General features: G+C 49.1%; 1 protein-coding gene across 1 annotated transcript in view; it reads left to right on the top strand.

Moving 5' to 3' along the window:
* Positions 1–3,930: 3,930 nt before the first annotated feature.
* The window catches only part of LOC135915706 (uncharacterized), a 37,902-nt gene continuing 15,593 nt past the window's right edge, over positions 3,931–26,239 (top strand). Inside the window, exons 1-2 of the mRNA XM_065448846.2 lie at positions 3,931–4,500; positions 8,458–8,695. Coding sequence (XP_065304918.1) covers positions 4,115–4,500; positions 8,458–8,695 — 624 coding nt within the window. The 5' untranslated portion in view covers positions 3,931–4,114. The remainder of the gene's footprint in view (positions 4,501–8,457; positions 8,696–26,239) is intronic.

The following is a 26,239-nucleotide window of genomic DNA, read 5'->3' as shown; positions in this document are numbered from 1 at the left end:
GGGTTCTTTAACGTGTACCTAAATCTAAGCACACGGGTGTTTTTCGCATTTCACCCCCATCGAAATGCGGCCGCCGTGCCTGACAGCCAGAACATCGCACTCATATTGCTCGTACTTCGGCTACGTCAAAAACGGAAGCGGACCATGTACATGCGAAAGCTATTCGACAAGCGCCCTCAACTCGGCGACTACCAACAGCTAGTACAGGAGCTGCGAAATGCAGCTTACCTGTGGCGAGACCACACTGCTTTCGTATAGCTTCCCACGCGTTGTTCTTCCGCTCTGTGTCGCGGTAGTCCATGCGTTTCACATCGTGTACACATGGATGGTTGCTAATCGCTTCAAACAGGCGTTCTCACTAGCGCTGTCATCACACACGGATGTTGAAAAAACCACAGCCGCACTGTCAGTACGCGCACCGCAGGCCGCCATTCTGCCTTCTGCTCGCTGCCGCTACAGCGCGCAGTGCATTCTGGTCTAGCGTCAGCCGCGTGAAATAGAACACGCTCTATCTCCGCGCCGGCGGCGTTGAGTTCGCCAAGCGCGCCTGGGCACGCCGGCTACGCCGTGACGCCGAACTGTAGAGTGCGCGTTTTTCACCGACGTCGCTTAACCGCGACGCGCGTGGCCGCGCGCGCGCGTTACGCCGGACTATATCTTGCCCTTTAATTCCTACGGGGCTTTAGCGGTGCACGGAGGCGAAAAGGGATAAACGCAACAATGCGCGACATGATTCGAGTTTACGTGGTGACGTCGCACGGTTCACGAGAGCAGTCAACCGCATTCACACACGCGCACACACTACGCTCGATGTTGGTGTGCCGTGAGATTAGATCGCTCTGGCAGCCCGAACACGATCTATAGGACAGTCGCTGACACGATCCATACCGCCGCTTTAGAATGTCACGACAGTTGCACTGGCTCGTAGCATTGAACCGCAAGACACAGCAGTCGTCGTGTAATCGCTACACGACAGACACACTCAGCGGCAAGAAGTCTGTTGGCGCACTCGTTTCCACACACACACAGAATGTTGTTTAGTAGCCGTGAGGGTCACGCGCTTTGAGAGTCACACGCTTGAGCGACGTTATTTCGAAAGTTTTTCGGTCCAAGCGACTGTCATCCTTCATTTTTACACGACTTCTTCGTTCAAAGCAACCGCTAAGGGGAAGCAGCACACTTACAAGCAAAATACTTAACAGAGCAAACTGGATTAAGCGCAATCAATCACCAAGGCTCGCGTGGTGATTGAGCGCAAACGAACGAAATGTAAAGATACGGAATCGAGGCGATCAAGCCCTCATTACGCTCTCTTGAGCGTTTTTCTTCGAGCGCTCATGTGAAATTAAAGGACTAAATTTGGCAGTTCGAGTCCTTCTTTCGTTTTTGGCCACAGTCAGGCACCAGTAGGTTTTATTTCCGCGCATGTGCAGATATTTTTTCACCTCACGGATGCCGCGGCGCCGCGGTTTAGCGTGGGCGCCGTCTGCTACAGGAACTTCCTAGGTGGCGCGCGCGGCAGATGTTGCTACCTTGAAAATTATAGAGGGACCTTATATGTCAAGAGAGAGCACACTTTACGCGTTCGCGCCAACGTCACATCCCTTGGAGGAAGTTGATGGTGTACCCCGGCATAAAACACTTTCGTGTAAAAAAAAAAAGCAATTATTGACGCATGACATAGTTCTACGAATCCGACTGAATGTGTTGTTTTACGTTTCCCGTCAGAAGTCACGCACAGAATTCAAAAGGTAAAAACTTGTTTAAATAATCTTCTTTCTTTAGTCGAATATTTAGCGTACACTAATTGCAGCTAGGTAGAGGACCTTTGTTTGATCGGACACTTTAAGGTCAAATAATTGTGCGTATTTTATACCAGGTAAAGGCTCAATTAAAGATCGATTCCAGCGGTCTAGCACACGTAATCTAGAACAATAGAAAGTCAATAAATGTCGTACTGTTCACGTTAACATGATCTATACGTTTAGACTTCCAGTCTTGTTATACCAGTGACATACATTTACAATATACCTTCCTGAAGTCGCGCTATTAAATTAATATTTCAAGTAAATATTTTAATCAACCCTTCTGTTCCTAGTAATTTGTATTCCTTATACGCTCTGACTTTACTTCTGCAGCACATATAATTTTTTCCTTATTGATATTTTGCAAAAAGTGAATGTCATAGTTGTATAATGAGATGTGTTTACAATATATGCCTAGTTGTGTATATATTACATGTTAATTTACTCTAATGGGAGGTGATTTGGCGTCCTAATTAGTGTCTTTTTAATTCAAGTACTGCATTTTGCTTTTTTGAGCATTCGGTCAACTTGTTAGCTTTTTTTTGTTCCCGAAACGGACGGACGGACGGACGGACGGACGGACGGACGGACGGACGGACGGACGGACGGACGGACGGACGGACGGACGGACGGACGGACGGACGGACGGACGGACGGACAGACAGACAGACAGACAGACAGACAGACAGACAGACAGACAGACAGACAGACAGACAGACAGACAGACAGACAGACAGACAGACAGACAGACAGACAGACAGACAGACAGACAGACAGACAGACAGACAGACAGACAGACAGACAGACAGACAGACAGACAGACAGACAGACAGACAGACAGACAGACAGACAGACAGACAGACAGACAGACAGACAGACAGACAGACAGACAGACAGACAGACAGACAGACAGACAGATAGATAGATAGATAGATAGATTTTTCTTAGAACGAGGCTAACTTAACCCAGGACCTCCCATATATCAGTGCAACGGCGGCGAGTAGCTCGCGATAGAGTTTAACTTTTCACAGCATGTCCAAAGGTAACAATTATTCTGATGTCACAATTACTGTAATCACATCGATGTTAGCAATTTATTGGCAATCCGCCTGTTTCATTTTCCTGTGCTGCCCACGTTTTGGAATGGTCCCGGGGCTTTTGCCGGTTTATTCGTGTACCTGCGCCCACGTTGAGTGCACGTCGGTTGTTCGTTTTGTGGATCGGGAATAATTAATAATGACTCATCCGGGGCAGCATGTCGTTCCCTGGAAGCCATGTAGCGCTCACCGACTACTGGGGTGAGCATGCCTGAGTGCGCTGTTGCGCCAACAATGCAGCCGATAAAGGCACGCTGAGTTCCGCCTGGCGACGTGGCTGCCTTGGAATGTCTGGTCGCTGATTTCTGCACTTGCACATCGCTTTTTGTAGTCTTTTCACACGTTCATTTGACATTTCGCATTACACTAAGACTTGAAGCGCAGGCTTCCGCGTCGGATTTACCGGAGCGGCGCACTTCTTTACAAGGACATCTACAGCCGGCGATCGTTGTTAGCGTCAAATATTGGGAAAAGGTGCATCACTGAAATGAAATAATGGTGAAACGTAGCAAAACATACAGATCTGCGCATATGAGCCTAGTTGTTCCAAACTAAGGCGAGTCAATATGAGCGACCGAGTCACTTAAACGACAGCAACTGTGATCCAGATAGATAGTAGAGAGTTTTATAATAGGGGCCCCCCCAAAATAGCGGCGAAGCCACTGCGCATGCGCGAGACGCAAACTACGTTTGTATTTTGCGTTGGGAACGCTAACTCAGCGATTTGGCGCTATTTCACCCTTCCAGAACGTTTTGCGACTAATCCGCTAGGGCAGGGCGTATGCGCCGTCGCGCGGTGAAAAAGGCGGATTCACGCCCGGTTCCTGCTTTCTTCTTTGTTTTAACATCCGTAAATCACGCATTCGTGCAGTGAGCAATTGTCCGCTAATCGAGAGCTTACATGAAATGAATAAATAGAAAGTGAAGGGTAAAGAAAAAAAAAGGATAGAGGCGATTTGGAAGTACACATACTACAGCAAAAAATGTCATACTGTCAAAAATGGAATTGGAGAAAACTAGACAAAAATTATTACGAAATAACTAAGAGTAAAGGAAGAAGAAGAACGACACCGAGGCCGCGCACTCGTGCGCTGGCGCGAGAGGTTCACGTGGCACAGGAAAATCTTGCTCGCACTTTCGAACACGCAGCTGACCGTGGCACGCGCATATCCAAGCATCTCTCAGAAGCACGGACCCGGCTTAGTACCCGCCATGCGCATTGATGTATCCAGCCGCCTCCCGATTTATCCTCTCCTCCGCGGCGGCCCATCAGCCTTCTCAGAAGCATCTTCACCCCAGAAGATGACTTCGTTCACAATACACGTCCTGCTTCCAGACGAAGCCATCGAGGACGTCCTCCCGAGGAACGGCGACCTTGTGGTCAAGACTCTGGACACGGCTGAGGAAGAGGCTTGTAGCAGCTGCGCACCACATCGGAGGAGACTTGTCCCGAGGGCCGAGTGCGACAGGATCGTTGAGAAGGACGCCAAGGACAACCTGGCTGAGTACAACTCCCTGGAAGCACCGTGCAGCATGCAAGGACATCGTCACCTGGTGGAAGAGGTATCCAGAGGCACCGGGCACTGCTTGATGTACAGGTAAAGGTAATTCAGTCTTTTGCGTGTTGTATCGAAGGGCCGTTGCGAACATCCTCAGGTTGGGAAATGACATTAACAGTTTGCTATCTCCTGCCAAAGAAACGTAATTGAGGTTATTTCCTACTGTGCTCTATAAAGAAACTATAAATCTAGTAAAGTATATCAGCTAGGGTACATGGAGTGCATAAAACATATTGGTTTGCGCATAGTAATGCGATTGGTTGCTGTGCTTATACACCTCGCAATGCTGTATGCTAGTAACAGTATTTCGTGTGGTGCCATTAAATATGCTGTTGTCGCACTGCGGGGATAATTTTGTCGCAATTAAGAAAACAACAATAAAGAAAATTTGATATGCCTCGCCAGATGTACATAATGCACAGTTTCTGTCACATTTTAGCACAGCGTGATAGCCGAGCCAGAGAGGTACTCGAGGTGTACCATGTTAGAAAGAAGGGACAAGAATGTGTCAGTGGCACCACAGTTTATTTACACAACAGTGAGATGAGGTTTATTGACGAGCGTAGGTAGGTCGTGTTTTGCATATACAAGGTTTTTCTTTTCTTTTACCTTTTCTTTTTTCGCGCACGCGCAGTGGTGTATATCGGGGGTGTACTTATATGTGGTCGTTGTGGAATGAGCATTAGTTGCAAGTCTGCGCCCGTCCTTGTCCCATGCTGTCTTTGTGGTCCGTTTGTTCGCGCAGTTAAACAATGTTGCTTGAAGTGCGTCGCAGACTGTCGATTAAAGTTACTCGCCTTGCCCTAGTCCAATAGTGCAGTGGTGCCATGTCGAAGTACAGAAGGAACGCGAAAATTCGCCGCAAGGCCACCAAACCAGGCTAAATCCGAAAAAAGAAAAACAGGCAGACGGGTGCCCAACCAGGCCAACGCTTAGATGCGCGACCGCTCTCCTTCACTTCGGCGGTGTGTCTGACGAATGACGCAAGCATCTGGCTCGTCATTCGCCGATTCGCCTGTCGCTAGGCAATGGAAGTAAGCCGCAAAGTTTAATTTAATTCATACGCAGATATTTTTACTTTTGCCGCAAAAGAATAAAAAAAATAAAACAATTTCTGGTAATCTCATTTCACATTCCTTTTTTTTTCGATGATCGCGGCCCCAAACAGCCGGCGTTAATACTATAGCGTGACGTGTTTCCTGTTTCCAATTTTCACCGAGTGTCCGCTCTTGTTATATTCATTTCTCTATGCTTTCACGCTTTTCTGCTGGCGGCCTGAGGTGCAGGCGGTGGAGGCAGATGAAGCCCTCGTTCACCTTCAGGACGATGAACCGCTGCCTCACGCTTCCTCAAAACGGCGTAACATCGTAGTGGTGTCAGCTCTACCTTCCGAGACATTTTACGAGAATAACAGTGAGCGATTATACACTGTGCTAAATATACCGCTAATGTGTGAGCAAAAAGGTTAAAAAACCCTTGGAAATATTGTAACACTTTCATGTAACCTGCGAACTCACGTAACACATTTCCCCGTAACAGGTGCTCTATAAGGTTTATAGAATAACGCTACTTTTATTTCCTCTTCTTTCCTGAAGAGTTACTAATTTTTATGCTTTGTCAATATACATATATTTCTTTACGTACCAATTTCGCCAGAATTAGGAGAAACTCGTAAGCCCTAATTCGAAATTCGGCAAGCGCCGACCGGAATTAAGGTACCGATAAAAGAAACCACTTTCATTCAGATCGGTTGAGCTCTGTTCTCTAATTGCAACATTTATGTGTTTAAAGAAATAGGAGATGGTGCTGAGCTAAACCCTCCTCTTTCGTTGCTGACCTCAAATTGGGGTACCTCGCGGCGTTCCTTAAGCCTTGCGCATGACGTCACTTTCTTTGCGGGTGGAAATACGGTTCGCGAGAAGTGTGTGCATTTTTGAGCCAAGACGGAGAGTAACCGCTCCTGTTTCTTTTGTTTCTTTCATCTTGCAAGCAGTGCCACTCGCTTCATTCTTCACCTTCGCGGTCAATGTCCCGCACCGGTCTCACGCGCCGAACGTACACGGCACGTCAACGCTATGTGTCGGGCTTTGCACGTGAAGAGACGTAGACGGGCGATGACCTGGAGGCGCAAACCTTTCCGTAGCCATAATCTGAGGAGATAATCTCGTGCGACCACCATCGGAGATAGTGTCACTATCGCGAGATTTCACGAGACTCGGTCCGCGAGCGCCAACGAGGGATCCTTTCGCGCGTTTGGCCTGCCCGCTGTAACTGCCTCCGAAAGTGATCGCCCTAGAATGCGTTCCCCGAACTGGGTTTGACAAAGGCTTCGGTGTACTTTTACTTTATTCGTTTATGTATACATGCTGTCAATCCCTCGTGGGATTATAACTTCTTTATAACTGATTGTAATAGTTTCCATAAATAGACGGTTACCACAGCAGAATATAGTGTGCAACGAAATTTCAAATTACGGAAGGCATAAAGAAACGGAGCATTTAATTTAGTACAATCGATCGAGCCGTAGAAACACAAGGTGCCTGTGTGTTTGTGTGCTGTGCGGCTTTTGTTATTCCTGCATGTTCGGACGTAACTTAGTTATTTGGACTTCTTTTTAAAAATCCACGTACGCACTCACGCACGCACACAGCGAAACCTGTTCAGCGCCCTAACGTTTAAAGTGATTGCGGCACTGCTAGCAGTCTACGTCGAAGGACAGGTGCTGCGGCTCCCTCGCAACTCAAGAAGCGCTCGTCAGACGCACTGGTGAGGTGACCTGTGGCGTCTTGCGTGCCGCCGACGACGTGGCCGCAGCCAACCCTGGCGATCCAGCTGTTGTGCGCCGAGGCACCACGGCAGTGCAAAGTGCGCCGCTCGTTGCTCGTCGAGAGCGACGCCAGCTGCGCTGTGTGTGCGAGCGAGATTTCCCAGAAAGGACGACCACGGGTCGGCGGAATGACGCGCCTGTCGAGCACGAATTAGCACGAATTAGATTTGCGTACCTGGGGAGGAGTCGTCGCTCGGTTCAAGCGAACACAGGGAGTACTGTGTACTTTCGCCATCCACTCTTTACTTGGCATTTAGTCAGCGGTCGAATATGAGTGGCACTCGTCAACTGCCAAAAGAGGGTCGTACAAGACAAAGTAGGTGCGGTGTCGCAAGAGAATGTTCTAGACGCGAAGACGGGATGTTGTTGTGGTGGAAAGAGATGACATTCGGGCTCGTTCAATAATCGAACTGTGCTCACCATTTTAAGTTAATGAAACAGCATATGCGCGATATGCGTGACTGCGTCCGTATACACTTTGGGATGCGAGAGATAATTCCTGCACATGCCGCCTAATGAATTCTAAACGCAGCTCGGCGAAAAGAAGCAGCTCTGCTGCCCTGCACTGAATATCGGAAGAAAGGGCACAGAAGAAGCAATTTCTTTTTTTTTCTTGCGAAAAAAGATTCTAAATCTTGTGCCTCACGAAGAAACTCTCCAGTAAACTGGTGGCATTTACATCCACCAGACGTAATTTAATAGGGTGAACAAAAATTAAATTATGGGTTTTTACGTGCCAAAACCACTTTCTGATTATGAGACACGCCGTAGTGGAGGACTCCGGAAATTTCGACCACCTGGGGTTTAACGTGCACCTAAATCTAAGTACACAGGTGTTTTCGCATTTTGCCCCCATCGATATGCGGCCGCCGTGGCCGGGATTCGATCCCGCGACATCGTGCTCAGCAGCCTAACAACGTAGCCACTGAGCAACCACGGCGGGTGATAGGGTGAACAGTAGCTATTGGTGTTTCAGTGCTTTGAGAGACTTGGGTAAACATTGGCAGCGCAGCTAAGCACTAACCCGCAAACGCCTACAAACTATACAAGTAGAAAAAAAAAGAAAGCGTTTGCATTGACAAGGCTGCAGCCTTTGTTTGGCAAAGTGTTGCTCGACCAAGGCGCGTTCCAAACGCCCTGCTCAATTACGGTCTGTCATCTCAACGCAGTCCGGAGGAGCCGACTACACGTGCAGCGGCAGCGGCCGGGAGCGGGAATCGCCAGCACGGGCATTGCAGCGCAGTCGCGTGGCCCGACTACAGGTTCGAGGCGCTGCGCTGCCGGCCACGCGTGCACCCTGCGCGACATGCTGCCGCTTCGGTCGACGACGACGAACTCCCGCACGGCCGAGTGCAACAGCGACGCGGTGGCAACGCCAAGCAGCTGCCTTCGGAGGCTACTCACGAGGTGAGGCCAACTGGGGCCGTATTCTGAAACGATCCGCGTCGGCGATGCTGTCACCACGCCTTCGCCGTCTGCGCGCACTGATTGGTTGGTTTAGCAGAATCGGATGAGCTACGTCATCCCCTTTTGCTCAATCAGCCAATCAGCGCGCGTTTTACGGCGATACTATCGCCTAAGTACTGGTCGTTTTAGAATACCGCCTTGCTGTTCGGCGAAAATGATAAAGCTCAGCACCGGCCTCTCTTAACGCCAGTTCATTTTGAACGCATCGAGAACTGCAGCTTATGCTAGTATTTGCTACACCTTCAGCGGAGGGCTTGAAACAGCTTTCCCAAATTCAATACCAATGTTGCGACTCTTAAAAGAACATGTAGGGTTCCATATTAGCCCTCTGTACCGGGGTGCCTAGGTTTTAGAGCAAAATATGCTGAGATAAAAAGAACGTATGAATATACCATCTATTGCGAGTAGATACCTGGTTTGAACATTCAGATATTCATTGTGTTGCACAAAAATAATAAAAAAAATAAATGTCCCTGCATGTTTACAACTTGGTAAATGAGTAATATAGAAGCTATGTAACATTTGTATCAACTGCATATATTTGGTCATAGTGTCACGTAGTAGTGACGGTGAAGGCAGCCAAACTGTGATTATAGAAACTGGCATTTTATTGGGCGAACTTGTGCCCTCAAAGGCAGGCTATACTCAAAGAGCAACGGTAGCAGCGAAAACACTCGGCGATCGTCGAAAATCTGATCAGCGGGTCAAGCGCGTCGGCTTTTATACATCAATCGTCGAATAGTCCAGGCTAATTGCTGGAACCCGCGTGTCTTCCACAAAGTTCTACACCATTCGCGTCACGCAATGAAATCAGATAACACAAGGTACGGCGACAACAGACAGTGAATAGAAGCATCGACAACATTCCAGAAACTTCCGATACATGCAGGCGCGTCCTGCGCTGTGCGATAACATTTGTTTGGCGGTGAAACATGTCGCCTGATAAAGATAAAGAAGTTCACGTGTCAATACAATAAGGACAATAATATTAGTAATTTATCGCAATTACGAAGGCGAGCAGGAAACACAAAGGTAGCGAGCGTGTTTAATGTGCCACTTTTCTAAGGACACCAGAACTGTCCCACGGCCACCGAAAAAATACAAAACAGCAGTAATTGAGAAGTGGAAGAAAACTCCCTAAAGAAGTAAATGGTTCTAGATGAAAAATGAGAGCATCAGAAAGAGCGTATCTTTACACGCACAATAGAGAAAGAATACTGCAGAACCTCCCTAGTGGGACTTTTCATATAGTGCGTAAGCATTATTTCTATTCGCTCATCTTGCACATATACGTCACTGAGGTATCCAAACCCATCTGGTCGTATGGTGGCGATGCTTGATCGTTTCCGTTTTTTCATATTTTGTTTATATATATATATATATATATATATATATATATATATATATATATATATATATATATATATATATATATATATATATAGTGGATCCGATTCCGCCGCCGCCGCCGTGAGCGTCTGCACAACGAGCGGATGTTTATGTTCGCGGCGCCGGCCTACTCGGCGTGGAAGGCACGTACAATAAAGGCTCAGTTTCACCCCCGCTCGGCTACTCGCCGGTTGCTTTCAAAGTTCGTTCTCTTCTCTCTGCGCGCGTCTGTCTATAGCGGACGCATTTCGCGCCCCTATAGCTTGGTGACCCGGACGTAGCAAGCTCACGCAATGGACGACGAAATGAACACTACAGTATTCAGCAACGACGCCCCGGCTCTTCAGCCCCAGTCAACAGTGCCAGGCGACATCCCTGCCCCCAGCGCTGCCATGGACGCCATTTCTAATGCCCACCTGCGGCTGCCGCCATTTTGGCCGAAGAATCCCGCCGTGTGGTTCACGCAAGTAGAAGCCCTCTTCGATCTGCGGCGCATCACATCGCAACGTGTGATGTACCTGCATGTCGTCTCAGCACTTTCCTCTGAGGTAGCTGATGAGTTCGACGACGTCATGAGAGCCCCACATCCGGCCGTGCCCTACGACCATTTCAAGGCCATAGTGCTCACACGCAAAACCGTGTCCGAGAGAAGCCACTTGCAGCAACTCCTCAACGCGGAAAAACTCGGCGATCGCCGACCATCGCAGCTATCACATCGGATGCGACAGCTACTCGGCGACCGTACCCAAGACTCCGAGAGTCCACTATTGCGCGAGCTGTTTCTGCAGCGCTTGCCTCAGACACTTGTCGTGGTTTTGGCAGCTGCGGATGATATGCCTCTTGACAAACTGGCAGAACTCGCGGACCGCGTGAACGACTACTCCGGCGCAAGCTCCGCGGTGTCCTCGACCACTGTCACATCAGACCTCGAGGCCCGGCAATCTCGCCTCGAGGAGAAAATTGACAGGCTGATGGACACCATGGCAGCAATGCAGATGGACACGCCTCGTCGCTCTCCACTGGCTAGGGGTGGCTCACGTTTGCGTTCCCGTTCCCGTCCAAGATACACTTCTGACGGCTTCTGCTGGTACCACACCAGGTTCGGCGCCAGCGCTACGAAATGTCGACAGCCTTGTCGCTGGCAGGGAAACATGGAAGCGAGTCACTAATGGCGGCGCGTGACTCAACTGCTACGGGAAGCCGCCTATTCTACATCACAGACAGGATCGCAGGCCATCGCTTTCTTGTGGACACTGGTGCAGAGGTAAGCGTCATTCCTGCCTCTCGCCAGGACCGGCACCGTTATCCGAGGACTGCGCCTTTGCAAGCTGTAAATACATCCACAATCGCAACATATGGCCAACGCTCCCTCACCATTGACGTGGGCCTGCGTCGCATATTTCGGTGGATTTTAATCCTCGCCGACGTGCGCTTCGCCATATTAGGTGCGGACTTTCTTACCCATTTCGGTTTGAATGTGAATCTCCGCTCCCGTCAGCTTGTGGACTGTACGACCAGCCTCTCCGTGCAAGGTATCCTCGCACCACTGTCCGCCTCTACGCAACAAGCTCCACATTCGCCATCATCAGAATTTGCCTCTATCCTCAGTGAATTTCCTGAACCTACCAAACCTAGCAATTTGGAACTTCCGGTGCGGCATACTGTGACGCACCACATCGTCACCATGGGTCCTCCAGCGTCCTGCAAGCCACGACGTCTTGCTGGAGACCGCCTCGCCACAGCTCGCAGAGAATTTGATCACATGCTGCAGTTAGGCATAATCCGCCCATCGTCAAGCAGCTGGTCATCTGCCCTGCACATGGTGCCCAAGCGTGACCCCGGAGATTGGCGCCCTTGTGGAGGCTATCGTGCATTGAATGCCTGCACCGCTCCCGACCGGTACCCGTTCCCACACATTCATGACTTTGCTACCACTCTTGCTGGAACAACCATATTTAGCAAGATTGACCTATTCAAAGCATACCATCAAATTCCTGTGGAACCAACGGACATACCGAAGACTGCCATCACAACACCCTTTAGCCTATTCGGGTACGTCCGCATGCCTTTCGGGTTAGGTAATGCAGGCCAAACTTTCCAACGCTTCATCAATGAAGTAATACGCGGTGTGCACTTCGTCATCGCCTATCTTGATGATCTGCTGGTGGCAAGTTCTTCACCAGAGCAGCACGCTGACCATCTGCGGTTGCTGTTTTCACGACTGCAGGAAAATGGATTAACTATCAACACAGCCAAATGTGTCTTTGGTGTTGACAACGTCGAATTTCTTGGACACCTTGTCACACCTGAAGGAATCAAGCCATTGGACAGGAAGGTTCAAGCTCTGCGGGATTTTGCACATCCAACGTCGCTTCGCAAGCTCCGCGAATTTCTCGGGCTTCTGAACTTCCATCGTCGGTTCCTGCCGAATATAGCGCGCATCATTCTACCTCTGAACGACGTGCTGAAGGCTCCAAAGGCACCGAGGTTGTAGTAGTAGTTGCAGGCGCAGGTTGTAGTAGCTCACGTTCCTTACATTGTTGCTGGCGGGTACGGAAGCGTGCCAACTGCCGGACTTCTTCAGCTCGTTGTAGGATGTCGTCAACGTCGTACGGGTTGTTGTCATCATCTGCCGGCAACATAGCGTCCAGTGTGGTTGTTACTGTGCGGCCATAGACCTGCAGTTGAAATGGAGTGACCTGGGTATGGTGGCTAGAGGGGGAGGTGTCGGCATCGGAGCGCCCGAAAGGCAGCATTTTTTCAGGACGATGCGGCGGCGCTGCTGTCGGCTCCGAGATGCGTCCCGTACGCTGGCTAACGTCCGCTGCGGTTGTTTGGTTCCGCTGTGAAGTGTTTTCTCGCTCCGCGGCTTGTTGGGGTGCAATACGCGTATCGGAAAATCATTTTAAAGGCTAGGCGACTTTATCACTGCAGCTGGCCTGACGTACTATTAAATTTTGGTCGTTTTATCGCCGTGCTTTAGCTTCGCGCTCTGTGCAACACTTATGAAACTCAGAATTCCACCGAACAGAGAAAGCTTCCGCAGTAGGCGGTCGTTTGCGGTTTGCCAGTGCAGCATTTTCATTTTAAGGGACTATTATAGGGTGTCGTATGCTGTTCTGCCTGGCGTGACTTTATTAGTGCCATGAGCTGTAGGCGCTTGTCCTAATCGTCTACTGGATGGTGCGCGCCTCGGCACTTGAAATGGGCCGGGCCGCTCGAGTGAACCAGGATTATTTCAAGTTTATTTTATTTTGCAATGAAAGGTAGAACTGTAGACACCAATGGTCAAAACTGAGCATAATGAGAGCGCAAAGGGAAATTTGGTTTCGAATATTTGAAACCTGCAAAGAACTAAGTCCACGTATGTGGCACCACTAGGAAAATGCCAAGAATGTCTTAGAAAAGAAAAAGAATATTTATTGTTAATAAAATAATGCACACGATCGACTGTATATACATGGTTGCTAGCACTCAAACAAACAATATGACATGAAATGGAGCGCAAATTCAATATATAATGGAGGTATAGGTCTTGTTGTGAAACTTAATAAGAGGTACAAATTGAAGGTGGTACAAGTCTATGCCCCTACATGCAGTCATGATGACCAGGGAGTTGAAAGCTTTTATGAAGACGTGGAATCGGCGATGGGTAAAGTCAAAACAAAATACACAAAACAAATACAGATGCTTTGTCTTGGTCTAACTGATGTAAACTTTGTGGTTATGTTGTGCGCCTCAGCTTGAGGTACTTCATTTTTTCTCGTTTCCCTTGCTTTGAAGCGTTCTCTCCTGCGACAAGGAAGTGCAATCTCGTGATAACAAAAAACCGTATCACTTGGTTGGTGAATTCTACGCGATGTCGCGCACAGCCAACCATATGCAGCTTATTTATGGACAGGCAGGAAATCAGGTCCATAATGCTGTCAGCCTTCAACTTGTTGAAGCTGAAACAGTACGTGAAGGTATCTTCCATCGCAGCAACCAAGTCTTTTAGTGCGTGAGATGGGTAGAGTAGGCCACCTCTATCCATGTGGTTGGTTAGGCACGACTCTTCCGGAAGCAAGTGAGAGTCTTTTGCTTGAAGCAACAGCTGAGAACACTCTTCGCACTTTGTTCTCATTAGCATTTTTCTGGCCACATACCCACTAACGTAGTAGGTTATGCGAGAGTCGCTATTTGAGCCTACCATTTCATGTTGATCTGGCATCGCATCACATGCCTTTACCATCTCGTGAACTTCATTTAGGTGGCCCACATCCAGGAGATCATCGAGCTTACTTTGCATGTCGACCAAATTTTTGCAGTGGCGTGGGTCAAGCAGGCTACTGAGAACTCCTTGCGACGTATTGCCGCTGGTAGGTGACCGGGCCAAGCTATAGAAACTCAGGCAGTTAACAGAAATCAAGAATTGCGCTGGGGTGGGATGGTCATCGGAACCTGACATTTGCCTTAATATATCAAACAGGTTTTCAAGGGCGTCCTGGCACAAACGTGAGGTCATCAAATAATTGAAGCCTAATGTCTCTGTCACGTAAGTCAACAGGAAGAGTGTGCTGGAGAGGGTTACACGGAGGCCTTCAGCTGTTCCTTGGCTCAGGAACCCACCCTGCTTTCCGACTGCTTGCTCCCACACATCAAGAAAATCCAAGAACTTTTTTATGTGTTTGGCTTGTTCACTGCCTCGTCTCAAACCCTTCCGGCTGTACGTCGATGTCATCGCATCAATTAGGTCCCTCATCGTAGATACAAACACCGAGGTTGCCATTGTACTGCCAGGACCATAGCGGGTCTCCACTTCATTCTTGTATATATAAAGGCTCCTCAATACCTCGTCGCTGAAGAACCTAAACGCCAGGTTCACTCGCATCTTTTCAAATCCATTTGGCTGGCAAACAGCCATGGTTACATGTGGCATTGCTCTCAGCCGTACTGTACTCGTAGTGTCAAACTTCCAAGCTTCCTTCACGTACTCGTTGCCGACTCTTCCATTAGGTGTCAAGAGCCCTTTCGATGCTATGAAATTACGCACACATTTAACAAGATGAGGAAAGTCCGAAATGAAATGTAGGTATCTACTTGTATCCACTGGGTGCTGGGTGCCAAAAATTTTCCACATGCTTCTATTCCATGAAGCGCCATCGCATGTGACGAAATCAACAAAGAGTCCAGATTTCTCAGAGCAGATCACAGTGTCAACAATTATTCTGGACAGTAGATCCGCTTTCACATTACCTCGCGAGCCGAAAACCCCGAGAATTTGTTGCCATTTGCCAGTGAATGGCTGAAACAAAATCACCAGCCCATGGTCACAATGGACCCCTGCTTGTTCTGCAGAGGTGTAGCTGCCGAGGTCAACGAATCCGTCGATCAGTCCATTTCTGTTGACCCTCAAGTTTTCTGAGAGCTTGATCTCGTCAATAAGGATGCCTCCATGTCTGTGTCTAACGTCAATGCCCTTTGCCTTCTCGGCTACTGCCGCGAGCACCTTTTCAGTTATTCCAAACCCGCTTTTGTACCTGCGGTTGTAAGACTGCAGGCATGAAGGACTCGGGACAACCATTACTTTGTGCTTTCGAATGTGGTCATAAAGTCTTGGGCTCTTCATATGCATAACAATGCATTCCAAGATCCACTCTTGCTCATACTTCATACCATTTGTGCCTTTCCTAGTTGAAGCTTCGAAGCATGTTCTGACTTGGACTTGCTGCTTTCTTGACAGGCTTGCCAACTTTGTTTCAAAATGAGCAGTAGACGTAGCTTCATTGTCCCGTTTCATTTTTTTGACCGTGTCACTCAGTTTGCCAATGCTCAGCCTCTGTCGACGAAGTTGCTCGTTTTTTCTTACTAGCTTGCGTGACAAGTTAGCCTGTCTTCCTCGTGTGCGTTTGTAGGAGGCTTGATTCAGCAGCAACTTCCGAAGGTACTTGCATTGCAAGCACCTCGTCTCATTTTGGGATATTCCGCAACATCTGAGGCTGTAATGCTTCCCTCCATAAACTTTGTGTTTTGTTTTTGTATTATCAATTCTGAGAATTTCTAACCCTTCACAAGGATTCATAGCATCTATCTGAAACAGCAACTCCTTCACATCAATAACATTTTTAACATTGACGCTTTTCACCAATGATCCCTGCACATATGCAGTGCAGTGGAAATCTACATCAGTACTAGTGCACAAAAGTAACTTCTGAAAGCACAATGTTTCGCCGCTACACGCACATACAGAAAATGCCACAACTTTTGGAGCGCTTGAAATCAGGTGCCTTGCCCAGAACTCACTTGGAAGGCTTACTTCTATAACACTATCCAAGCCTCCGTTGCTGCTGTCAGAATGCGAAGTTGATGGGACGTCGCTGACTACCCTGTCATCACGCTCATCTGAATGGTCGACCTTCTTTCGCTTGTGCGGCACACATCCAGTCGAAGTAGCTGTCTTTCTTTTCGATGGTAGCTTCTTGGAAAGGTACGCAGGGACGTTGGGGAACAAAGTTGGAACCGCATCGGGTGTTAGAGAAGGGCGATCACGGGGAATTTCCACTGTTTCACCGTTGATTACATGTGTGTAGCTGCGAACTACAAACCTCGTCGAAGTGAACTTCACACACAACGCAGTTCTTGTCCAGTGGCTTGTCAGCTTGCGGAATGGAACGTTCCCAAGCCTGGCGGCGTTCATCATCGGCGGGGACGGCGAAGAGAGAGGCCTTCTTTCCTTTTTTTTCTGGCTGAGACGTATCCAGTGGTACATCCAGGAGTAAAACAATGTCTCTGTTGTCTTGCCATCACATTGAGTCGGCACAAGGAAACAACAAACTCGCAGGTGAGCCGTCAGGATCCGTCATGCACTAGCAAACAAAAGTGGGGCACACAAAGTTAACTACACGAGGCGCACGCCGGAGAGATTGCTCAAACCAATGCCTCCGCTCAAACACAACCTCGGGCTAGGCATCTCGGAGACGACGCGAGCGCCACCTGTCGTTGTCATGAAAAAATGCCGCACCGCCGTACGCGGCGCAGCCCAGCCGATGCTGACACCTCCCCCTCTAGCCACCATAACCTGGGTTGTCTCCTGTACTGCCGTATTATAGGCGAAAGTGGCGTAAGGCAAGATTGCGTCCCATCTCTTATGGACAGCATATCGGCCAGGCTTCGGTTTAGACGTTCCGTCAGGCCGTTTGTTTGGGGATGATATGCAGTGCTTTTTCTGTGACTGGTGTGAGTCATCTTCATCAAACACTGCATCAAATCAGCTGTGAAGGCCACTCCTCAATTGGTAATAACGACCATTGGTGCACCATGTCGCAGTACTACGTTACAAACGAAGAAATTTGCAACTTCAACTGCCGTTCCTCGCTCAAGGCAGCCAGTTTCAGCATATCGTGTTAAATAGTCCGTCGCTGCTACGATTCATCTCTTCCCTGACGACGATGTTGGGAACGGGCCAAGAAGATCTATTCCAACTTGTTTAAATGGAGTCTTTGGTGGGGCTATGGGCTGAAGAAGGCCGGCCGGTTTCACGGGTGGTGTTTTGCGCCTTTGACGTTCGCGACATGTCTTCACGTAATGCTGCACCGGCGCTAACAATTTAGGCCAGAAGTATCTGACACGAATCCTGGCGAACGTCCGGCTTACACCTAAGTGACCCGACGATGGTTCATCATGGCAAGCTTCCAAAATTTCTGGTTGCATGGCTGACGGTACGACGAGTAAGAATTTCTCCTGGTTGCGTTCAAAGTTTCTCTTGTAGAGCGCATTATCTCGGAGACAAAATGACGATAAACCTCTCATAAACATGCGTGGGACTTGGACGTCGTATCCTTCGAGGTGTTTGATGAGTGGGAGCAATACTGTGTCGGCCCGTTGACGCTCGGCGATTTCCGAAGCTGTCATCGCTGTAAGAAACGGGAAATCTTCTTCTTCTGAAGGAGTCGACTTCACTGGTGAGTGGGACAAGCAGTCAGCATTGTTATGTTTTCTTCCAGACCTGTACACGACAGTAATGTCGTATTCTTGGAGCCTGAGGCTCCACCTCGCAAGTCGTCCAGATGGGTCATTTAGGTTTGCCAGCCAGCAAAGAGAATGGTGATGGCTGACTGCATGGAACGGCCTGCCGTAAAGGTATGGTCAGAACTTGCTGATGACCGCTATGACAGCCAAACACTTCTTTTCCATCACAGAGTAATTTGTTTAAGCTTTCGAGAGAGTGCGGCGAGCATACGCTATGACTTTCTCTTCCCGATTTTGCCACTGAACTAAAACCACGCCGAGACCAAGATTGCTTGCATCTGTATGGACTTCTGTGTCTGCTGTCTTGTCGAAGTGGGCCAGGATCGGTGGGGCTTGCAATCGTTCCTTTAGTTCATTGAACGCAACCTCTTGTTCAGCATGCCACATGAAGGGTACGTCTTCTTTAGTAAGTTTCGTCACAGGTTCAGCAATTTTCAAGCAGTTTCTACAAATCGCCTGTAATAACCGCATAGTCCCAAAAATTGTCGTACCGTCTTCTTGTTTGTATGCTATGGAAGTCGTGCAACGACAGCAGTCTTGTCGGGATCCGGAGCAGTACCTTCCGCGCTAATTACGTGACTCAGGAAACGAAGTTCTTCGAATCCAAACTGGAACTTTTCCTGTTTAATGGTTAGGCCTGCCGAGCGGATGGCTTGAAGCACTAAAGGTAGCCTCTGGACATGCTGGTCGAATGTTGCGGAAAATACCACTACGTCGTCTAGGTAAACTAAGCATGACTGCGATTTAAGACCCGAGAGGACACTGTCCATCATGCGCCGGAATGTCGCCGGCGCACAGCAGAGGCCGAATGGAAGCGCTCTGAACTCATACAGGTCGTCTGGGGTTACTAAAGCAGTTTTTTCACGGTCCCTTTCGTCTACTTCAATTTGCCAATATCCGCTCTTGAGATCTAGTGAAGAAAAAATTTTGCATGTCGTAGGCGATCCAACGTGTCATCAATGCGGGGAAGGGGGTATACATCCCGCCTGGTCACACTGTTCAATTTCCGATAATCAACACAGAATCTCAATGTATTGTCCTTCTTTCTCACAAGGACTAAGGGCGACGCCCAGGGGTTGTTTGATGGCTGAATGACATCGTCCTCAAGCATCTCTTGCACCTGACTCTTTATGATCTATCGTTCAACCGGTGACACTCGGTACGGATGTTGGTATACTGGCCTGGTCGCTTCGTCTGTTATTATACGATGTTTAACAATTGGTGTGCGCCATACCTTTGGCGAGGTGGAGAAACATTCTGCGAATTCATTTATAAAGTCTTCCATCATTTCTTTCTGTGCTGGCGACAGACTTTGGTTGATTGCAACTGATGTTACGGCGTCGTGCATAGTTTGGACAGCAGGCGGTCTTGACGCTAAGCTACATACATCTGTGACCGCAGTAGCGCTGTGCAGGAAGGCGATGGCTGTGTTCTTTGCGACGTGCTGAAATTCACTTCCGAAGTTCATTAGCAATAGATCAGCACACCCATCGCGTAGTTGAACAATTCCTCGTGCTACGCAAATACTTTTTCTCAACAGTAGCTCGACGTTCACCTCCGCTATACCTTCCGAGTCGTCGAATGCTTCGTTTCTTACGCGAACCAGCATGCTGCATCGTGGTGGCACGGTTATGTCATCATCGGTAACCCGCAAGGCAACGCGTTCTAGCTCTCCCGACTCTTGCATGTCTATAGCCTGCTTCGTAGAAAATGACACGCTAGAATTCTGCAGGTTGAATATGGCACCATTTGTTAGGAGAAAGTCCATTCCGAGTATTACATCCTTCGAACATTCTGGTAGCACGACAAAATCAGCGACGTGAGAAAAACCCCGAATTCCGATTCTCGCTGTACATCTACCCAGGGGCGTAATGAAGTGCCCACCAGCCGTACGTACCTGGGGTCCACTCCATGGCATCAAAACTTTTTTCAATTCCTTGGTGAGTGCATATCTTACGACGGAATAATCGGCACCTGTGTCAACTAATGCACTCAATTCATTACCGTCTATTGTAATGCGCAAGTCTGAAGAAATTCTCTGTTCACTTATCTTATTCATCCGCTTCTGTTCATCGCGGCTGCTCGGTAAACTTGACGGAGCATCGTGGCTTTTTCGAATGTCAACGGCCTCGCCTCCACAGGTCACTCGCTTCAGTTTTCTGGACGTGGGCTCAGTGAACGAAGCCTTGGTGAAATCGAGGATGGCCGTGGACTTGGTGATCGGTAGCGTGCAGACGTTGATGATCGGGTCTGGTGTTGGTATCTAGCAGCCGGATCCTGTTGTCGGGTAAAGTAGTCCTGAATTTCGATGGGTCTTTCGCCATTACGGGGACAAGGCGCATTTATCGTAAAGCCGCGAAGACCTGCTCTGCGATATGGGCACATTCTGTAAAGGTGTCCAGCTTCCCCGCAGTGGAAACAGAGTGGTGGCTGGTCGGGTGCACACCACACGTCACTTTTTCGTGGCCTCAGCTCTGCTAGAAGGGGTCCACTGCGCAGAATGGGCTGGCGGCTTCTGGGAGTCGCGAATGGAGAACTATGCCCGGTCGGTTGACATAACACAGCAGCGTACGTTGGCACCCGACGTACGGGTGGTGGTTGGTCATGATGGACAGGCGGTTCCTCACGTCCTGGCTGCAGAATGGTGTGGCGAACTTCATCTCGAATGACGGCGGCGAGAGGGGAAACTGTCGGCGTGGCTTCCGGTAGCTGCAGCTTTCGAAGCTTCTCCTTTACGATTGATCTCACCAGTTCCCTTAGTGCTTCGGTGTTACTGCCAGGGCCTGCTGACAGGATATCGGCCGGTGCGCTGGTGACATCACGATTGTAGTGATGGGCACGCTGCTGCAGCGCCTTCTCTATGGTCGTCGCTACGGTGCGAAACTCAGCAACCCTGTGTGGTGGGTCGCGGACGAGTCCTGGAAAGAGCTCATGCTTAACGCCACGCATCAGATGACGTAATTTCTTCTCTTCGGTCATGTTTGGATCCGCGTGCGTGAAGAGACGGGACATGTCCTCGATATACATGCCGACACTCTCGTTAGTGAGCTGGTTTCTGGCTTGTAGAGCGTGCTTGGCCTTCTCTCGCCGATCGGTGCTGGCATACGTGGCAAGCAGCTGTCACCGAAATTCTTCTCATGAAGATAGCGTCGCTTCATGATTGACGCACCACATCCTCGCTGACTCTTCTAACGCGAAGTACACGTTGCGAAGCTTCCGTGTCTCGTCCCAGCCGTTGAAATCTGCCACTCGCTCGAAGCGCTCTAACCAGTCTTCCACATCTTCGAACGTATCGCCGTGGAAGGACTCGGGCGTGCGTGGTGGGTACACGATGAGCTGGGACGATGCCACTGGGCTGGTCATGGTTGCACCGTCACTGGTAACTGTTGCCTGTACTGCTGCAGCAACAGGAAGCGGTCCGAACTCGGGTGGGTCTCCTCGGATGCGGCGGCTTGTGTGCTGATGTACTGGAGTCAGTTCCCTGGGTTCCAGTCGCTGAGGGTCGGGGCTCCGTTTTTTTACGAACTGGGGACTTCCAATCATACCCAGCACCTCCACCAGAAATGTAGCACTCTTCAATGAAGTACACTAAACACACTGGTTTATTGGGGCGAACTTGTGCCCGGGTACTCAATATTAAGCATTCACACACTTTAAAAGAAAAGTTAACATGAGCCTATTCCACAGTCAAACACGTCTCTTCGCCGAACGCACTTTTCACGCGCCCCGAAGGCCAAGAGCCACGCCGTGGCTTCTCATTGGACGGCAGACTCGGGCGCTGCCGTGTGTGCGTGCACGGGAGACACGCTGGATCGCCATGCACGAGGCGTTGCTGGTGTTCTTCTAAGGCGATGCTATGAGTAATGCCTAGGGGCTTTAGTGATGAGACGCTTGGAAGGGTACCCCACGAGAGTGCTCGTAACTGGCATGTGGAGAGCTCTCCGCGGCAATACTTTCAACTTCCGTCTTTTGAGCACGGTTAAAAATGACCAAGCTATTTGCATTGCTGCCTCTATTCTATATTGCAGGGGACGTACTTGCTAAAGTTGTGTGCGCATGTCGTACTTGTGCTATGCAGCGATATACTTTGTTTATATCCGCAGTGTCGATGGAAGTCCGTTGTCACCATCAGAGACAACAGGGATCTGTAGCAAACATTTTGTGAGAAACTGCAAAAATGACTTTAGCTAACACGCATCGTATGTGCTGACGATTTTTCCGGCGGCACATACGATGTCGTGTCCAATTACCTGCTCAGCGTCACTGACATGGCTAAGTAGGCGCTGCCCTTTCGCCGCATTGCAGCCACAAGAATAATCATCAAGCGTACCGGTCTTCTGAAAGGCAAATGGAAGCGTGTGCAGTCTGTTTCACACTTAGGGGTAAACTTGGAACGTATTGCATCACGATGCGGCAGGCAACGGAGTCGTGCGACGACAGCAACTCGAGCAGGCGCAGACGCTCGAGGGGCGGAGTCGTGATCTGCGTCGTCTGCTACGGCGGTGCGCGCTGGCCGCATTGTCGGGAAGCGTGCTACTTACTGTCAGGGGCAGTGCACCGATTTCATTGTTACTGCGGGAACTGAGCTGATATTCTTTACTAAACGCTGTGCGACGCCAAACTCTGAGCCTTCATTGTCGATAATGGAGTTCCACAAACTTCTTTTGACAGCATGCTTCGTTTGTCCTTCCGAAAGGCCGGGGTACTGAGCGCGTGCATGTATATTTCTTCACTGTGTTTGCTACCGTACTAAGCAGCGACAAGACGCACCAAGATGTGCGCGCAACGTGCTCAGTCTTTGACGCGAAAGAAAAATAAAGCACTCAACAATGATAACTACGTGGGTCGAACACGATGAAACAAACGGATACGATTGAAGGAATGTTTTAGGTTTAGGACAACGAGATGGAAGTGATTTTTCTCGACAATCATTCACTACACCAGACAGACCTCTCCTGCCGGCGGGGAATATGAGACGTCACGCTCCGAACTTCAGTTAGTATCTCGTCATGTCCCCAGCGGCAGCGATGACAGCGCTCATCCCGGAAGGCAGTGAAATGTAGAGTGGCTTGATCAGCGATGTGTTCATTCGCAGCACGTCTCAGTCACTGGCGATGGTGGATCGAGGCCTATACTCGGGAGCCTGATTGAGGCCATGGTGCGCCAGCGATACTTTCAACGAGCCCCAGACATATTAAATGAGGTTGGGGCCCGGGTATTGAGGCGGCCACTCCAAGAGAGTGACGGCGCGCTCTTCCAGCAGTTCTTGCGCAACACGAGCAGTGTGAATCGGCAGCCTATCATGTTAGAATGTATAGTCGGCTTCCAAGGATGGGCCGTCAAGAATGTATGGAATCAGTACGTCGTCTATGACTGCCCTGCACCTTTCCGCGATGAACTTACCTTCGACGCGTATCAGTGGGCCTCGCACAACGCTTAGTAAAGAATACCGGCTCATTTCACGCACTAACGATGAGATCGGCGCACTGCAACTGACAGCAGAACGCTTCTCGACAATGCGGCCAGCGCGCACCGGCGTAGCAGACGACGCCGTTGGAGACCCCGCACCTCGAGCACCTGCGCCTGCTCGAGCTGCTGCCGCCACCTGACTCAAGCGCTCGCCGCATCGCGATGCAATGTGCTCTCAGTTTTCCCCTAAGTGTGAAACAGACTGTACATCGTCCTTCGAATAAAACGTCCACGCACACACACGTAGGCACACACCGCGGGTGGTACGAAACGTGCCCAAGCACGCGCAGTGCAAGAGGCAATTAAGGCGGTGCGAGCACGAGCACATCATAATTGGATTTCTCCGTTCTTTCTGCGCATGCGCGAGGAGCAGTGATCGCGTGAGAGAAATGTGGGGACTTTCGGTCTTTGAAATTTCTCTTCACCTAGGTACTAAGGAGAAGAAAGTTGTTAGCTCCGTTCGTCCCTAGCCGAGCTGGCAACACAGTCGACAGGATGCATGGCCGGCAAGGCGAAGAAGCGGTGTCCGAGGTGAGTTTGTTCCTATTTTGTTGCAACGGTAGCGTATTAAATTTTTATAGTCGCATTGGGATACGTTTGGAAGTGAGGTGTTTTGTCGGATGACTTTAGTGGCAAAGCATTACATGTGGCGATGCAATGTTCATTAGTGTCGTTGATCATGGTCAGCATACCGCGCACTTCAGGAGATTCGCGGGAACGGAAACAGTTTATGAATTGAATTGCCGTGCTGATGCGAGTTTGTTGCTTTTTTTGCGGTGATTTCATATTAAGTTCTGATAGTCGCAGGTGTATACGTTTGGGTGTGAGGTGTTTTCTCGGATGACTTTAATGCCAAAGAATTACGTCGCGCCGATACATTGTTCATTAGTGTCGTTGAGCACCACACACTTCAGGGGAATCGCGGGAACGGAAACAGTTTATGAATTCAACTGCCGTGCCGATGCATTAGTTATTAATGTAACTGAGCATGTATACAACACACTCGGAGATTCATGGGAATGGAACATCTTGTACTCTGTATTTGAAAGTACTAAAGCTTGCGTCGCCATGCAATCTGAGCCGTAGATCGTTGTGAGAGGTGTACAGCCAAACTGGCAAAACACTATGCCCTGCGGATGAATACGGAACAAATGTTTCCTAACGAAAAATGGTCGTCATGCAATTTCACAGCACTAGACTCTGGTGAAAGCTATACAGTAACACTGATATTGGCTAGGTGGTTTGTGCAATCAGCCAGCTCTTCCAGATTCAGAAAAGGCTTAAGACCGGAGGAAAATTTCTAAAACTACATGACGGCAACCTGATTTGATAAATCATAGTTCGGATGTTTCCAGCAGAAGCACCTGCACAAATGGAAACTAAGTTGCAGTAAACGTTGGACTTCAAAAAGTAAATGCGTGAACATTACACCAACGATAAACGCAATTCTACTACATGAATGACTTGCCTTGTGTGAAAACATTGTTTTCACCTTCTGGTCTCCTGTTCGCCACATAAGCATTGCGGATTAAGGCGAAGTGTCACTGTTTAGTGCAATGTGTTTATTACTGGCTGACCACAAATGAATCGCTATGAATGTCGTATAATGAGCAATAAAAAGTCCTCTTCAGCTCCTACTTTGCGACTGGTGAGCCGGCTGTGTTTACGTAGGTGCGGATCCACCTCCAGAGGGTCATCACTGAATTGCATATATATATATATATATATAGGAGCGTAGACATCTGCATAAATAGTGTTTTTTGACTGACTACACATAGGTTACCAGGCGTTTTATCAATCTTTTAAATCACCCACGCAGGCATGCGTTATCCTCTTCATTGAGCAAAGAGGGGTAAACATCGACAAAATGATGCAGCTCAAATAGCTTGAACGTGTATGCGTTTTCTATCCGCAGTTACGGACAAGAGGACGCGAGCGTTGCAGAATGCCGGTTGCCTAAAGTCAGCTTTGCCGTAAGGCACCAATGTCGCGCAATCAAGCATGCGCAGTGTATTGCGGCGAAGCATACCAAGAGTGGAGAGCGGCCCCTGTAAGAGGATATAGTGTGATATACGTGCGCACCTGCCCTCACGTCTCCTGTCGCAGTACAAGCACGGAGACGCCGAATAAGTGTACCGGCAAGCCTTCAGAGCTATCTCCCACGCAGTTGTAGCGATCTGAGCCCTTGTTCCACGCACATACAGCTCCCCGTATATGAGCTAGACATCGTAACAGCCGGGATTTGTAATACGCGCTCCTTCATTAATTACCCTTGCGCACAAGCACCTCAAAAGCGCTGTGAATCTGCACGACGTAGCCAATATCAGTGTTACTGTAGAGCTTTCACAAGAGTCTAGTGCTGTGAAATTGCATGACGACCATTTTTGGTTAGGAAACATTTGTTCCGTATTCATCCGCAGGGCATAGTGTTTTGCCAGTTTGGCTGTACACCTCTCACAACGATCTACGGCTCAGATTGCGTGGCGACGCAAGCTTTAGTACTTTCAAATACAGAGTAAAAGATGCTCCCTTCCCACGAATCTCCAAGTGTGTTGTATACATGCTCAGTTACAATAATTAATGCATCGGCACGGCAGTTGAACTCGTAAACTGTGTCCG

The sequence above is a fragment of the Dermacentor albipictus genome, unplaced genomic scaffold (assembly GCF_038994185.2).
Source record: "Dermacentor albipictus isolate Rhodes 1998 colony unplaced genomic scaffold, USDA_Dalb.pri_finalv2 scaffold_13, whole genome shotgun sequence".
Classification (NCBI taxonomy): Eukaryota; Metazoa; Arthropoda; class Arachnida; order Ixodida; family Ixodidae; genus Dermacentor; species Dermacentor albipictus.
This window is presented reverse-complemented; position numbering and strand designations above follow the sequence as displayed.